General features: G+C 29.0%; 1 protein-coding gene across 4 annotated transcripts in view; it reads left to right on the top strand.

The window, feature by feature from the left end:
- LOC123290873 (headcase protein-like) overlaps positions 1–17,385 on the top strand; it is a 415,650-nt gene that overhangs the window by 100,874 nt on the left and 297,391 nt on the right. Inside the window, exons 1-2 of one of the 4 annotated variants that reach the window (XM_044871224.1) lie at positions 5,048–6,314; positions 8,537–8,636. In XM_044871224.1, the coding sequence (XP_044727159.1) occupies positions 5,074–6,314; positions 8,537–8,636 (1,341 nt within the window). In that variant the 5' untranslated portion in view covers positions 5,048–5,073. Of the gene's footprint in view, positions 1–5,047; positions 8,180–8,536; positions 8,640–17,385 lie in introns of those variants that run through there. The other 3 variants (XM_044871223.1, XM_044871226.1, XM_044871225.1) reach the window with 3 other exon arrangements.

The following is a 17,385-nucleotide window of genomic DNA, read 5'->3' as shown; positions in this document are numbered from 1 at the left end:
TAATGGAATATAATAATAATAATGGGGTTTTACCTCCGTTCATCAGACATTTTATGTCTTTAACAGAGGCCACCCACATCATTATGTTTTAATCTTTATTTATTTCAAATACATTCGAATATACACAATTTCATTTTTATGATGTGGATGGAGTCGGTTACTTCGTTCTCACCCAAGCGACGACAGTGTGATCAATTTACCACCCCATTAACTATTTTTGTTCACACTGCCGGTGCCTAGGTTCGAACCCGCAACCTCCCAGCCAGTGATCATAGCAAGCTAAGACGCCTTAGCGAGCTCGGCCACTGGACCGGTTAATTTTTTTTTTTTTTTTTTTTTTTCGTTTTTATTTTTATAACAATTTTATAATAATTAATTTTTTTTCGAGATCTTCGTTTGAATTTTTTTTAATGGACGTCGCTTGATATCAACATCATTGGAAGAAGTATTTGTATAAAACGAATTGAATTGCAAAAAGCAAGTGAAAAAAAACAATTAACTGAGTTAATTGTTGAAATACCCTATTTAGACAAAGTTCAATATCAATACTTTTACTATTTTTAGAATAAGTTTTGAAGTAAAATTTCCTAACATCCTTTTCTCTTTAGTTTGGTAGTTAAAAAAGGAAAAAATTTATGTAGGATTTAAAAGTGGACAATTTTTCCCCGAAAATTGGTCCATTTAACCCTTTTAATATTTTCAGATGGGTTTAGTATGAAACTAGAATCAATAGACTCACTATTTGAAATACTAGAAATTTTCAACTCTACCTTTTATAGTTTTTGAGAAATTGGCTCAATTATTTGTCCAAATTGGCCTAATTTGGACTCTCACAAGTGAACAAACACATTATCGAAGAAATTTTTCTAACAAAAGTTGTTTTCTTTTTCATAAAAAACAAATTTTTATGCTCAAACTTTCGTTCCATCTCTTACTTATTCATAAGATGTATTACGTTGATATCAAGACTCAGTGGACCTCCTCAATTACAAACTCAAACTCACTTATTAAATACTGAGCAAACTATAAGAATATCAGCTCGATATCTTCTTTTTGTTATTGATGGACAGACAGACAGACGAAAGGACAAACTGAATTAGATCAATTAGGTGATTTTAACACACACCATACTTTTCTAAATGTAGGATTTAAAAATTATAAACTTGGTACTAAATTTAATATACTCTGATATATTTCATATGTAGGGTATAAAAAAACTCGTTGCAAAAAAAAAAACACTTCTCGTTTTCTCCTACAACAAGTAGAGATATATTATTAAATAAAAATTCATGATTAATAAAATAATAATATTATAAGCACGATAAATAACCTTGGCCATGACTTTGTTTAGCTGTTGACGTGCAACCCCGTATGTATGTATTGTATTAGTGTGTACTGTATGTAGTAAGTATGTGTGCGGTGTTGGATGCGCGCTCGGTAGTCATTTTACTACTTATAGCATAGCATAGCATAGCATATAGCAGCTCTATAATACTAACTAATACTAACTAACACTAGGACATTATACAATTTAATTTATCAGATTTATAATAATAAATAAATATGAGAGTGTATTTGTAATGTAGTGTGGTATTCATTTTGTTGTTTCAAGGTCTTTTTGTTTGTATGTACTTTTTTTAGCATATGAATAAATATTAATCTGGATTTAGTTGGGCTAGAAAAGGAGATACTTCGTTCATATGCAATTCTTTTAATACCATTTATATTTAGTCCCGAGTTTGTAACGCTTACAAATATTGATGCTAAGTACCACATTTTGGTATAGGTGTTCATAAAATCACTTAATTAGTCCATTTTCAGTTGTCTCTCCGTCTGTCTGGCAACACGATAACTCAAAAACGAAAAAATATATCAAGCTGAAATTTTTATAGCGTGCTCAGGGGGTAAAAAGTGAGGGTAAGTTCTTTAATGAGCGCAAAGGTCATCTGGATAGGTATTTATTACATATTTTCTCGTAAACATCACTGTTTACACCTGATGGCGCAAATTATATAGTATATATATTATATGGGAATATCAATTCTGTGTGGCTATCTAAGAGTGGCTATCTTTGTTTACTTACATGACGTAAAAGAACTGACAAATCCTTAATCAATACTGTCTGTACACGGTATTTCAACAATTAACTGAGTCAATTGTCTGTTTTAACTTCTGTAGAAAATGTTTTGTTACCCCATAGTATTCAATAGCTATTAATTTTAGCAAAAAAGGAACTTACTTACAATTTTTACTAATTGTGGGATGTTTTTCTTCGATTTACTTCGTACAACAATAATAATAAGAGATCCCAGAACTTTTACGGGAAAAAATAAATTAGATACTATCACCAAATTACCTTCTTCAAAAACTGTTTACATTTTCAATTCCTGGGTGATTCCATATATGACTGACACTACATTTGGTCTTATTATTCCTTTGTAGTAAAAAATGTGCTCATAAAATTTTATGATAAATGATTTTTCCAAAATGCAAATGTAAATGACACATCATGGACAGGGAAGTCAGTATTTATGATTTTAAATTGTAACTGACGCCAAATTACATAAAACAAATTAAAGAATTTTAGTATTTTAGAATTTATTAGAATTAATAAATCGTGACTGACATTACAAAACAAAGCGTGACTGACATTACCGTCAATTTGGATTGCAAAACAGTTGTATTTTGAGCTGTATTTTAAAAGAAACCTTAGAAATTAATAAAACAGAACACTAGATAGAAACTTCAAATCCTTTTTAAGTATATAAAATTGTACTTAAATGCTATTTTTGAGCACTTAAGATACTGAAAGCTAAAAGTACTACAGTGTTGGAACTATAATAAATTATTTTTACCATCAGAAACAGTAATATTTTTTTCTATTCATGGTACACTTTTTCATGGAATCATCCTCGTTGTAAGTTGGAAGAAAATTAAAGTGCAATCGCGTAAAAATTCGATATTGAAATTTAATCAAAAATATCAATTTTAGTCGTCTCTGATTTTAGTTCGAATGATTTCTGGATGACTATATATGGCGCCTTTTCTAGACTTTACTGCACAGAAATCCACATAAAATATTTTACAAAATAACTGCGTCATGCCTCCTCTTGCTTGGTGCTTTTCAAGCTGGACCTAAGTTGTGTAAACAAATGAACAATGAAGAGAAATATGGCAGTTGTTGTTTTAAGAATCAACCTGGCCAAAAAACGTTACAAAAACTCACTGACTGTATGAAAATAATATTTCATTATTCTCTTACGTTGAGCTAAGATTTTTAACGCAACAGAGGTTTTGTTCGCTGTGAAATAAAAATCAACTTAGTTGGATGTAAGCTGTAACAGTTCTTTGAATGTAACATGAAATCCAGTTTCACTCTATGTATTTTACACTTATGTTTGCTAATGCACACTGGACTATATTGTTTACTGTTTGACTTGTTGTGATATTATATTTAATATATTCTCGAATATATTTTTGCACATAGTAAAAGATTTTTTTTTCATGTTATATAATCGGTATTTGTTTACTGTTAAATCTTGGAAAAAAAATAAAACGATTTTATTGACACAGGATGTTCAAATTAATTTTACAATAATTTTATGAAATCACGTGTTCTTAAAAATAAATATTTTTAAATTTTTAACTTCCTCAAACTATTTATGGAAATTATTCGCATTGACCTTGAAAATTATATCTGCAAGTTTTCTTTTTATAGAAATTAATAATATAGGTAGATTATAAGTTGAACGAGAATTAAGTCAAATTTAGCCAGAAATATTTAGTTCCTTATAAAACAATTTACCCGTATAAAACTTAGAAATGGGTATATGTTACATAAATTATTCATCACATGAAAGTTTTGAAAATTTAGAGGAGAACCAAAAATAGACACTACGATCAAACAAATTCTTCCTTCAATTTTTTTCGTAAATAGAAAAATTTATACAACTGGCCGTAAAAATGTCAGGGATTAAAAATAAAAATTTTGTTTTGCTGAATAGAGAATTTATGTTTAAACGTAAATGGAATAATAGATAAGTTTTCGAACTGTAATAATATTTCCCATAACAAGAATATTGAACTAAAGATAAATATTGTTCAAGAAACTAAAAATAATATTGCTTATATTTACGTTTATTATTAAACTTTTTAATTCACAAAAAAAATATGTTTTTTTAAATTAAGTTTGTACCCCAATCTAGTAAAAAAGTTTTCAATAAAAATATTACACTATTCTACTAGGAGCATGATAATTTTGATAGTAATAATAAGTTAAATTTTATAAATTAAAAAAAATTTTTCAATGCCTTCGCAAATGTTTTGCTTTAAATCAAAGTTCTGATGATTCGAAATATTTAAGCATTCAGTTTGTTATATTCTTCGAAAGTCGGAAATATTCACGCAAATTATTATATTAGAAATATGAACTTAAACTTTGAGTTCGTGGTATTTGAACTATCAGTATCAATTACTCAATGTGGCAGGAATTCCAACTTGTCCAGTAAATAAAGGCCAAGCAATAGTTCGGATATTATAAGTTATACTCATTTTGTCAGTTTGGAAGCTATTCTAAGGTTTTATGATTTTAGATATTTGGAATACTTAAACCTGTAAATATATTAAGAACTTTAATGTTCTACTTAAGTTAACGATTCACAATAATAATGCCATTACAGTCGCCAAATAAAATTGTTTTGTAAAATATTTGCTAAAACTTCTGTGAAGTTGATGATTTGTAAGGATTACATCCACCTAAACGACTTGCTTAATGAAACAGACAATGCCAGACAATTATTACGTATTTTTTGCTAGGAGTTTAATGTTTAGATTGAGAATCTTAGTACAGCAATGATCGTACACAATTTTGTGTGTCTATACACGCTTCGTATTTATTCTTTATTTGTATCAGCACAACAGAAAAGCCATATTGTGCAATAAATTTTAGTATTTTAAATGACTTCGAATTTGTCGCATGATTTTAATTAAAGTTTTAATTTGTTTTTATTTTTATTTTTTTTTTGGTGAAAGTGTGAGTTTATGTGCTTGATTTTAATTTAAATTTTAATAAATATGTCGTCCGCTAATAGTGGTAATCGAAAGAAGAAAAATTATAATAAATCACGTGGTGCGAAGAATACAAATACTACAAAAAATGGTACTGATGAACATAAAAAAGATGAGAAAACACCTGTAAAAACTACAGTTGATAATCAAACTACAGATAAAGCTTCGAATATTACTGAAAACCTTGATAATGAACAAACTTCAACTGGGAACAGAAACAAAAGCCCAAAAAAACAACATTTAAATGGCAAAAATAAAGTAAATAATAATCAACAACAACGGAATGTTGTTGCTACAGCTTCACCATGTACTATGACAAGAAATAATAATCAAAATACACCAAAAAACATTGCACCACCAAAGTCAGTACAATCAACACCACCTCCTACAAGATTTTGTGCTTCAAATACTGGTGCAATTCCAAAATCAGCAAATTATTACTATCAACCAAGACCCACAGCAAATTTAAATGTTACTTTACCCATGTATCACCCACAATCAGCTAGATTTCATCATCTACACGAACAACCAACACAATTATCGTTGATTAATAGAAGCTTACAAAATTTACAAATTAGCGAAGCACATGATAATGGAACACAATCACGTCGTGAATTATTACTTTCTGGGCAACCACTACAAATATCACACTTATTAACACAAGATGGGAATTCTTATCAACAACAAGTTCTAGCAGAAAATCGTCCAATACCTTATAGTCAAATTTTGGCTAGTAGTGGTCCGAATAATCATGCCATTCCACATTCAGTTGGTCCAAATTTTGTAAATCAAGGATATCATCAACAAACAATGTATCCACAACGATCTATTATGATACCACAGCACGCTGTGACTAGTAATAATCCTCCCCCTTACGCCATTTTCCCCTCCAATGTACAGAATTATCAAACCATAGAACAAATAAACACACCATCACCAATTGTGGCAAATATACCCAGGCATTACACATTCAGCCAAATCAAACAACTTGAAGATCATCAATTGTCCACGAAGCGCAATCTGTATGATGCAATCGCTGAATCGTTTCGACCACTTGACAAAGAAAATCGCAGTATCAGCTTAGATATGAATCAATTAAGTGTATCACAAAATCATCCACCGTTGATTAAAAATGATTATAATTTACCACCATTGGGTAATCAATATTTAGAACGACACGAAGCAATCTATCAACGTATTTTAGAACAAGAAGAATTGGAACGTAGACAAAATGGCGGTTCAACAAGGTATAGAATTCGAACACATTTATTTCATAATAATAATGATTCATTATTGCCTTTACGTTCAATTAGTTTTGATTGTATTTTTAATTATTTCCGTAGTAATGATTTTAATATTTATTCCGAATTAATTTCGAGATCATGCCCACCATGGTTTTGTTCGTTAGCATCCACACCCAATAAATTCGATAATCAAACAGTGTTTAATAATGAAGTGGCAACATGTGTTAAAACTGTGACCAGAATTCATAATCGTGATAAACAGTATCGTATTAAACAATTAACGGGAGCTCCAATACAATATGCTCGACATTTACGTCCTCATCTACGTAACGGGAAACGTGGTAAGAAAAAACAAATGAATTTAGAAAATGAGAGTGAAGATGAGATGAATAGTGATTTTGATGAGTTTCCATTTGAAAGCTCGAATAGTAGTGATTCCGAAGACTCATTCAGATTAGCAAAAGATACTTCAAATCGATTTTATCCTTCCCCTATAAAAGAACATGCGAACTTTTCACAAGCAGAAATGATGCAATTTCCTGGGTATGAATGGCAACCGCGAATTTGGTCAAATTATCAAAATATATCCCGTCCACCAGTGTATTTGTATCCTTATAAATTGGATCAATATTATACCAGAAATGTGCAACATAATTTCCCGAGATTTTTCTACCAGCAATCTCAAAAATATGAGTATCAAACCGATATTAATCAACAACCTGTGCGGTATATCCCAGAAACTGTTCAAAATTTCGGCTTAGAAGAAGTACCACAAGATAAAACTCCAACAATAACTACAGATAACGAATTTGTAGATGTGATATTTGGATCTCGTGAAAATAGTCCACGTCGACAAATGTCACCCAAAAAATATTCAAAATCACCGAGAAAACGTTTACAATCCATTGACGAAATTCCTCAAGAACCTGAAGCACCAATCGCGTTCATAAGTCCAGCACAAAAGCCGGTGAATTTTTCTACGTCATTCAATGACTTCACGTCATTTATGACCCACGCTAATGATTTAGGTTTGTCACAATCATGGCCACCACCTGGGGAACATAAACTTCCACAAAAACAAAAAGATACCCTTGTGACTACAACAAATGAAGATATTGGACCATGGACAGTATTACCTCCCTGGTCAATTTCGTTACCTGCATCCACAAACAGTCCTCTAGTTTGTCAAACTTCATGTTCGATTACAACATCTACATCAAATGTTTGGAAACCAATGTCAACTATGGAAATCAAATCTATGTGGCAATCATTGTTGCCCACATGTTCAACGTCGGAAGTTCAATCTAAAAAACAGAACGAATTCAACCAATTTGACAATTTTCAACCAACAGGTTCAAAAAAGTCAAAGGAGTCTGTTAATTATTGGAAGCCGTTACCAGACTGTCAAACGTCAGTAGATTTTCGACCTTTGGATTATTCAATTTTTAACAATTGCTGGGATGAAACCATTCCACGAAAACGTATTGAAACTGATTCATGGCAACCGCTATTAACACCAGAACAGGAAGAAACGTATAAAAAATATTTACGAGATAATCAAAAAATGGCAACCGAAGGAAACTATTCAAGTGACGAAGAAATACTAATGCAGAAATCAAAATCAAACAAAACTAAATTATTTGCAAAGAATAAGAAAAAATCTTCAGCAGCAGGCCCAAGTTGTAGTACCCGAATAAATACAAAAACTTATTATCATGTTTCTTCAGTTAATCGAAGGGCTGCACAGTCAGCGATAAAAACTACTAAAAATCGGCGACCATCCATTGAAGATTGTACCGAATTTCCCATAGACACTTGGGATTCGGATGAAAAAACAAAAAATGATACTGATTCTGATTTTTAAAAATGTAATTTTGTTTTATCGTTTTTAATCGGCTTTAAGAAATTTTTTTCAAAATTTAATTCTTATAATATTTTGTTGTCTGTATGTCTAAATCTTTTCGGGAACTATTACATCAAATCACTTTCTATTCTTAATTCTCAGTTAATCTTAATTTTTATCGTCAATTACAATTTTTATTAAAAGTTTATAAATCGAAATATTTATTTAAACTAAATCGTAATTTTATTTTGTTAATTTTAAGTAATCGCAATCTTTATTGTCGTTTTTTTTTATTAATTAAATAATCCCTATTTTAAATATTAATTTATTATAAATTTCTATATGTTCTTGTATAATCAATTGTTATTATTTTCTGTTACAGGCCAGTTGGAATGGGCGCAAATGGTATATTTACACGACGATTGGATTTTAGCTCATTTAACAAACTTTCAAAAAAGAAGCATAATTCGTATGATATTAAGGTAGGCGTTTAAATTGTTTTCATTTATAAATTGTTGTGTTTCTCCTCCTACGTCATAATTTTTTAAAAGATTAAAAAAAAGTATTGGTCATAAATTGTGCAGTTTGAATTTTTTTTTTCATTATTGTATAATGTAAAAATGCAGATTTTTTTAATCTGCTGGCCTAAATAAATTGACATAAATATATGATATTTAACTCCCATTATAATGTAAATCTTTGTTTCATTTCAAATTGCGTATTGAAGTTATGTAATTGTAAAAAAAATTTCCAAAGGTATTATAAGGCCAAATATTTAAGTTTCTATTTTACGAAATTTATGAGATACGTTTTTGGAATGGAATCATAATTTTTGTGAAACTGTCATCAATTTGCGTCTTCAGTGTCATTTACGAAAGTAAAATGAACTTTAAGCACGAACTTTTTTAAATTTCGCAAAATAATGGATTCGAGAAGCTTTGTAGTAAATTTGGAGTAAAATAAATATTCGTAACTCAACTGAAAATACCGTTTGAATAATTCGAATATTTAAGAACTTTTATAAATTTTCTCTTAAATGATTTTGAATTTATAAATTTAAATTGAATTTAGATTGAAATTGCTAACAATTGCTTTGTGGTCGAAAGAATAGTATACAAATTTAAGAAATCGAAAAATTTGCCCATAAGTGATGAAAGAATGATTCTATGCGGGGCAGTTCCTTTTTAAATTCGAATAAAACAATGCTTTTCATTTATAGCCCAAAAATTAAAAAACTTAAAATAAAAAATCTTTGAATTTTGTTGTTTACTTTTGGATCTGATTAATAGAAAAGATAAAATTACTATTAACCTGAATTGAACGTTTATCATGGAAGTATTTTGATGTGTTTTACCAATTATTTTTTTCTTAAACCTATATACTTTTAAAAAATAATGAGCACAAGGGCGTTGGTAAATAGGCTTTCTTCTTTTTTTAAACTAAGATTAATTGTAATTTTATATATTTAATTTGAACATAGTGCAAGATGTCATCTTGCGTTGTTGCACTCTTTCCGTTTTTATGACTGTGATTAAAAAAAAATGTAAATATTTCATCTTCAATACACAAAGTAAACCAGTAGACTACTGACATCTAAAAATAATATTATATTCGAAGCAAACGCTGCTGCACTGCTGCCACGCCTTTCAACATAAACACTCACGCATTTATTTATGTACAAACATATCACACAGAAAATATAATGAACTCAAAAATATGTTTTCTATGCTTCGTTGCGATATGCATTTGTAATCAAGTTTAATAATAAATATAAAATAGTCAACTGCTGTGAATTTAGTTTACTATTCATCTACAACTTACAAATATGTATTTATAAAATCAAATTCTCTTCTATAGTGATCAAATATCTTTTTTTGAGCAAAGTACCTCACAATGTTAGGTAGGAAAATGGCTTTATGTGAAACTTTTTCTAACTCACCCTAAAATGTTCTTTGGATCATTCTGATCAAAACCTTTCATGGCCACAAAAAATTTTAACGAGTAGTTTTCGAGCTACGGGTAATCAAAGCTACGAAAATAACATAGTTATAGTATATGGCTAGGAAAATGACTAGCTTTCTGTTAAACCTTTTTAAACCACCCCCAAAATGTTCATATCGAAAATTGTTATGGTCAAAAAAATTTTTACGCGTAGTTTTCGAGCTACGAGCAATCAAAGCTACACATAGATTATGGTTATATAGCCCGTAGCTCGAAAACTACTCGTTAAAAATTTTTGTGGTCGTGGGAGCTTTTGATCAGATTGATCTAAAAAAAATTTAAGGGTAAGTTTAAAAGTTTCACAGAAAGCTATTTTCCTTTCTAATATTGCAGGGTCCATTATTTACTTCTCCATTATTTTTGAATTATCGTTTTATTTCTGAAATTTTCGTTTCATTTTCTTCCTTTATTTAATAGTTTTTATCTTATCACATCAATTTTGATCTAATATTCCTATAACTTCCGCTCTGTTGATACTTATGTTAAAATGGGTTCTATTTGGTCAATTTTTTGACGTGATGAAGTGTTTTCGGAACTACATCGCGCTGCTATTCTACGTTTTCGCACTGCTATTTCTGCATCTATTCGATCTTTTTAGATTTTTGAATTATTCGTTTCACGCTGCCATTATACGTTTTCGCACTGCTATTTCTGCATCTATTCGATCTTTTTAGATTTTTGAATTATTCTTTCCATTGTAATGGGTATCTTTGCTTCCGTAACAAAAGAAAAAAGTAAGTTAACATATTTGAAACAACTGTCTTAGGTAAAACATACTTTGGCGAACTTTAGAAGAAATAATAATATTTGGTGATAAAACTTTACTCCAGGGTGAAAGCCAGAAGCATTCCACTCTTTAAATTTTACATTACAAATAAAATTATAATTTATTTCACAACACATCCTGTATATTACAAACAATAGAGTCTTCTACTAAAATGTTTGATTGGAATTTTCTACCAACTAAATTATTTGAATTATTCTTATGTGAATTCAGTACAATACACCCGATAAAAAATTGTATATTAGATTATTTATAGAAAGAATAAAAGTATTTTTATGTGTATGACATGTTGTTTTCGATATTGAATTTGTAACTCAAGGCTAAATATACTTATTTATAGAATTGTTTATATTAACAAAAAAATATTAGCTCACTCATCAAGTCGATATTACAGCACTTTATTCAAACACAAATTGGGTATATAATCTTACTTGGTGTGTGTGTGTTATCTTTTTAAAGTTTAAATTTTGTAGACTTATTAATCGGAGATCGATATAAACTCGATTAATTTCATCCATAAATTTTAAATCAATTTTTATTTGTAAAATTATTTTTATCTATTTCAAATTTCAACATGGATTTCCAACTTTGTGGATGCAAGTAATTAAAATGGTATGGCAGGTTGTTGGAATTCGTTAAATATGCCATAAATAAAAAAGTAAATTCAAAAATTCAAAAAATCTGATTTCATAAATAAAAATTGAAAAGAAAAAACAAGACCAATGGTTAACATATCGACTTTAACAATCGGGGCCCATTAAAAATCTAGATCGACCGACATCTTCACTTAATGGGTCTCAACTGTTAAAGTCGCTATGTAAACTAATTTCTTTTTAGTTTTTATTTAATGCATTTGGGGTTTTTGATGTTTAAAAGGTTTTTTTATATTACATATGTTTTAGTTAGGATTTTCAAGTATTTATTCAATGATATCCCACTTAGTCCGCCAATTTTCGTTTTCAGCCTGTGTATGTTCGTTTGGTTTTTTGTGGCGCTCTAGAGACTAAACACGAAAGTCAATTTAAATCATCCTTACGTTATATGTCTATTTAATAGCTATTCAATGATATCTCATTTAACGTAATTCGCAGCCGAGTAAGTAGATAGACCAGACCGTTGTTGTTGGTGATAGCATCACTCTTTTAATTCGGGGTATCAAGAAAATCAAACCGTGATAACTCCTTCCTTGGAATCTATCACCGAATAAAATTTTCTAGTCACTATAATGATTTTCTATCGGATAATTTTGAGTGTATTCAAAAACTGCATTCTTTCCAGTTGTTTTTTAAAATGTGAAGGTCATTTAATTATAGGAAAATTTCGAATTTGATGAATTACAACAACCTTTATTTATTCAATGTGTTAATTGATATATTATGTTTATTTTAATTGATAAAACTTACTTGCTTGATAAATGATTCACACAAAGTATATTTGGTGTTCTATTATCTATCTTCTAATAATTAAAATAGATAAACTTGAAAACATATTAATCTTTCACACCCAATTCACAACCTTCAAGTTTTTCCACAAATATTATTTTTCTCGTTAATTTACTCAAAATCATATTTTTTCTTTATTGATTTTATTTATTTTGTATTGGACTACTCTTTTTTGTAATTCTAACTGTTTGATTAGCGCATTTTGATTCAAAATCTAATTCTGGGAAAAAGAGAATACGACTATATAGTAAATGAGAAAATTCGACTCTTTTGGAAATTATATAATAGAGTAATTGCTTGTATGAAAATCATTTTCCTTTGAATTTTTTTAAAAGAGTCTTATCAAATAAATGAATTTAACATTTAGTTATGCACTGTTTTATATTTTTTTACCTGCATATTTATCATTAATTCGTTTTTAACCCCAGAACTAGAAAAAGGGGTGTTATAAGTTTGACCTTTATGTGTGTGTGTCTGTGTGTTTGTCTGTCTGTGGCATCGTAGCGCCTGAACGGTTGAACCGATTTTAATTTTTTTGGTTTCATTTGAAAGGTATTTTAACGAAGAGTGTTCTTAGCTATGTTTCAAGTGCGAGCTTAGGTTTCCGTACTCGAAAAAAAACTAAAAAATGGGCTATGATCCTTCCAAATCGATTTATTTTAGAAAACCTGGTTCAATTCATTTCCGAAAGTGAAATGGTAAAATAATTATTTAATTTAAAACAATAATTCAAAACAATTAATATATATCAACTCAATAATATATCAACTCAAATATTTCAATTTTAATTAAAATATTTCCAAAAATTTGTCCCAAAAAATGTTAGCTCTCTAAGTATCCTTTTCATTTCATCTGATGTAATTGGCCATAACTTCGATATCGATTTAAGAAGGAGTGTTAGCAGTTTTAAGTGTTTATCTCTGCGTCTGTGCGTTTCTCAGTTGCATCGAAGCCCCTAAACGGTCGAACCGACCTGATTGACAATATTTTATAGCAAAGTTGCCAAAAATCGGTTTACAAGGAATAAATCGCATTTGTCGGTTTTTTTTTTTTAATTTTGTAAATTTCACTTTTTTATTTAATTTACGGCAACCGATCATGATCGGTTGCCGTATACAAATTGAGCTATTGCATCAACCAGAGCAACCATCATATTTCCGCACAATTGGCTCATTTATTTATGTTAAGAATTATACTTTGATAAAATAATAAATATAAAGGTAAACAAATATCGTGTAGACTGTAGACGAGCAAATGTAAATCGAAATAGAAAAAATCAGAATGAAATGATATAGTGATTTGATATCGTGTGATACGAATCTTTATGTTTAAATTAAGTTATTTCATAAATATGTTATTATTATTTTGATTTGATATTTTTGATAGTAAAATATATTTTGATTATTTTTATATTTAACCTTTAACAAACATCGTGATGTCAGTGTAATGTTCAGCACAATTGTTGTTTTTTTTTTTTGGCCTGTATACTTTATCACAAGCACCTAAATACTTTTTTTTGTAAAGTATAAAGGAAAGTCTGCTTCACAATATTTCAAGGAACAGGGCATATAAATTTAAGAAAAATAAAGTCCAAAAAGTAAGAATAAAGATTTGAAAAGTGGCACTTAAGCAAGCTTAACCAAAATGTTTTTTATCTGTGGGTCCTTTTTATCTGATAAAATATTTTTTATTTACATATATTACGTTGAGTCATCCTCTGTTTAGCTTTTCATCTCGTCTTTTCGAAAAACGATAACGGTACTAAAAATAAGTTATTAAAGGTTAAACAGTTACTGTCGATATTAAATAAAATCTATCTATTTATCTACATAAAAATTTAAAATGAAAATTAGGTAAAAAATAATATTCTAATATGTAATTTTTATGTATGTTCCTTTCTGGGGTTATTACATATCCATGTTTCTTTGTAAGTGTTGTTTGCTTTTGTGAGCATTGTAAAAATTTACTGTTGTTTTGGTCTTACTTATTACTATTTGTACAAATGTATAAATGAGTACAGTGTGTCATAAAATTGTAGATGAATATATGTAAAAATATACCCTTAAAAATGTAACTTGCTTTTTGGAAAATTATATACATAGAGTGTACCATTTTAATCTATTATGGCTGCTTGCTCGTTTTGTAGTTATGTCAAGAAATGACTCAAATAAAAGTTACACATTTTGATGGGGGACATCATGTTCTGACATCAGATGGACCACTTTTCAGTCCAGGTAAATTTTAAATTTGAAGATCAAAATCAAAGGATCTTGAAATTAGAATTTCAGGTCAAAGTCATGGACACAGGGGAGAATGTCCTCTATTGCCTTTGACAACTTTTGACTAAAGCATTTTTCTGTAGGTACCATATTTTCTTGACATATTTTTAAGTCACATTTCCTCCGAAAGCTATTTATCGCCGGCTTAACTTTAGTCGCGTAGAATTTTTTCGCGTATCTGATTTTTATTTATTTATATGAAGTCTTTAAGATGGTGCCGTCTTCGAAACAAATGCCGCACGATACAAATTAATATCTTCATATATTGAAACATACGAAATGATTCTTTGGTAGTTATTGATTAAAATTCGGTTAATCTAAAGAGAGAAAAGCTTTAGTTTTTGTACGTTTGATAAACTCAAACACTACTTAACGGACTTAAAAAGTCCAATCACCTGTAGAACGCTACATTATCATCGATTGACATGGGCTGAGTTTTATTTTCAAGAAAATGAGGGTTCCATACCAAAAAATTAAAACGTGTTAATTTGTGAAGAAAAGAGGGTGATCAATGATGGCTATAACGCAGTAGTCTTTGTTTTTAAATTTGTAATCGTACAGACAAACGAATAGGTAACTGCTAGTCTTTTATAATAACAAAATTTACGATAAATTTCGCATATTATTTCTCTTACTCATCTTTTTAACCTAAAATCGTGATACTTTCTGTAACAACTCGATTTTGTACACTACAGCTATAGTACAAACACTACATAAATGGTATCATTACGTGAAACTGGAACTGCATGTTCAGGTGCAATAACACTTATGTGAAACAGAACAACAACATAATACTTATACTACATACTACATCTATACTACTTATATACTTCTTTACTATTCGTAATAATATCTGTTTTTAAGTTGACAACTATCACCATTTATATACTTTATACATTTATTATCTTTATCTGTTTGCTACATTCTATTATAATGATTATTATATATCTGTCTTTATCTTATCTATATTTTAACACTACGACTGACTACTCTACAAAAATATAACATGTAAAGAAATACACCTTATAAATTTGATACCGAATAGTAACACCTTTATGTTCAATTGGATGCATTTAGAATGTGATATGTGTGTACCTAGGGCAAATTCTGTAAAAATTGATACTTTTGAATGTTAAAATTTGCCCTTTACATATTTATAGATGGATTTTATTTCTTAACTATCTAAGGTGCAGGTGTAAAACTTCTATTCAATTTTTTCGACCATTTTTGCATCTATGCCTTCATTCGAAGAGTTTTAAGGAGATAAGCAAAGATTGGATAATACTAGGAATTTCAATAAACCTTTATAAATGCATTTTTGATTAAAAAGCTTCCAAAAATAAAATAAAAAATTCCTAGGTCATCGGGCTTCCTAGGTCATATTATTATTTTAACGTTCAAAGTTGGCTGAAAAAATGATGAATCATAAAGGTTATCCTTTTTAAGTGGATATTCCTATATTAAAAAGTCTAGAGAGCCTGTAAAAAAGTATCTAAAATATTTAGACAATCTTTTGCTTTATAATAATACCATAAAAATATAAGGTTGCCGATGATATAAAAACAAAATTTTAATTTAATTATGAGTTCATCGAAGATTCATCATTTTATGAACAGAGACGGCTATCGTTAGAGTATTTATGATTGAAGAGCGATAGCTATATTATCAAATTTATAAGCATCATTTGCACACAACATTTTGTATATTTTTGTAGTTGCGTGGTATTGTAAAGCCAAAAATAACTCATTACTTCATTACAAAGCATCTATTTGGCTTAAATGTATGTACCGTGCAATAAACCAAAACTTTTGTTGTGCAATACTGTAGGTTTACAATCACCTTAAGACATTTTATAAAAAAAATCTTATAGAAATACTATCACAAGTGTATTCTACTATATTTGAAAAAGTACTTCAAAATGTTGATTTTGGTAATAAAAAGCTACAAAAAATTTATTTCGGAAAGATACACACGCTTTCTTGCCAAAAACTTAAATTAAATTTTAAACCTTTTTTAAACTGTCAAAAACGCGGGCATCCAATTTGGTGACGTAATATCGGTATTATTATACGAAATAACACAGATAAGTTTGACAGATATATTCATAGACAACTAATTATAATAAATATAAATATTTATTATCTATGGATATAATATACCCAATTGTCTACCCTGAACTAACTGACGGTCTATGGTTCATACCGATATGACATGACATCAGGGCTTGCCCGCGTTTTAGGTCACGTGATATACAGTTTAATAATTCCGATTTTTAATTTTATAAAAGAAAAATGTGCTTTTATGACTCGAAATCAAAATATTTAAGGATATTTTTACATAAATTTTAACTTTTTTCAAATTTCATAATTTATTTTTCACTACCGAAAGTACCCTATTGTCTAATTAGTTGAAATTGATCGAATGATTGAATATTCTTGATTCCGACACACAATTTTTTTTGTTAATTTGATTTAAAAAAAAACCTACCCGCATTTCAAATTTTTTTCATTTGTTTTATTTTCAATAGCTAGACGAAATATGTCAAACAGGGGGTGTCAGACAATATTCGATATTCAATTAAATATTGCAAAAATATATATTTGCTACTATGTATTTTTTACATTAACATTAAAAATTATAAAATAAAATGTAAATTAACAAAAGGGGTTGTTTTTTAGTAGGGAGTGTTTGCAAATCAATAATATATGGTTTGTAAAAAATTAAT

Source organism: Chrysoperla carnea, chromosome 1, assembly GCF_905475395.1.
Source record: "Chrysoperla carnea chromosome 1, inChrCarn1.1, whole genome shotgun sequence".
Lineage (NCBI taxonomy): Eukaryota > Metazoa > Arthropoda > Insecta > Neuroptera > Chrysopidae > Chrysoperla > Chrysoperla carnea.
This window is presented reverse-complemented; position numbering and strand designations above follow the sequence as displayed.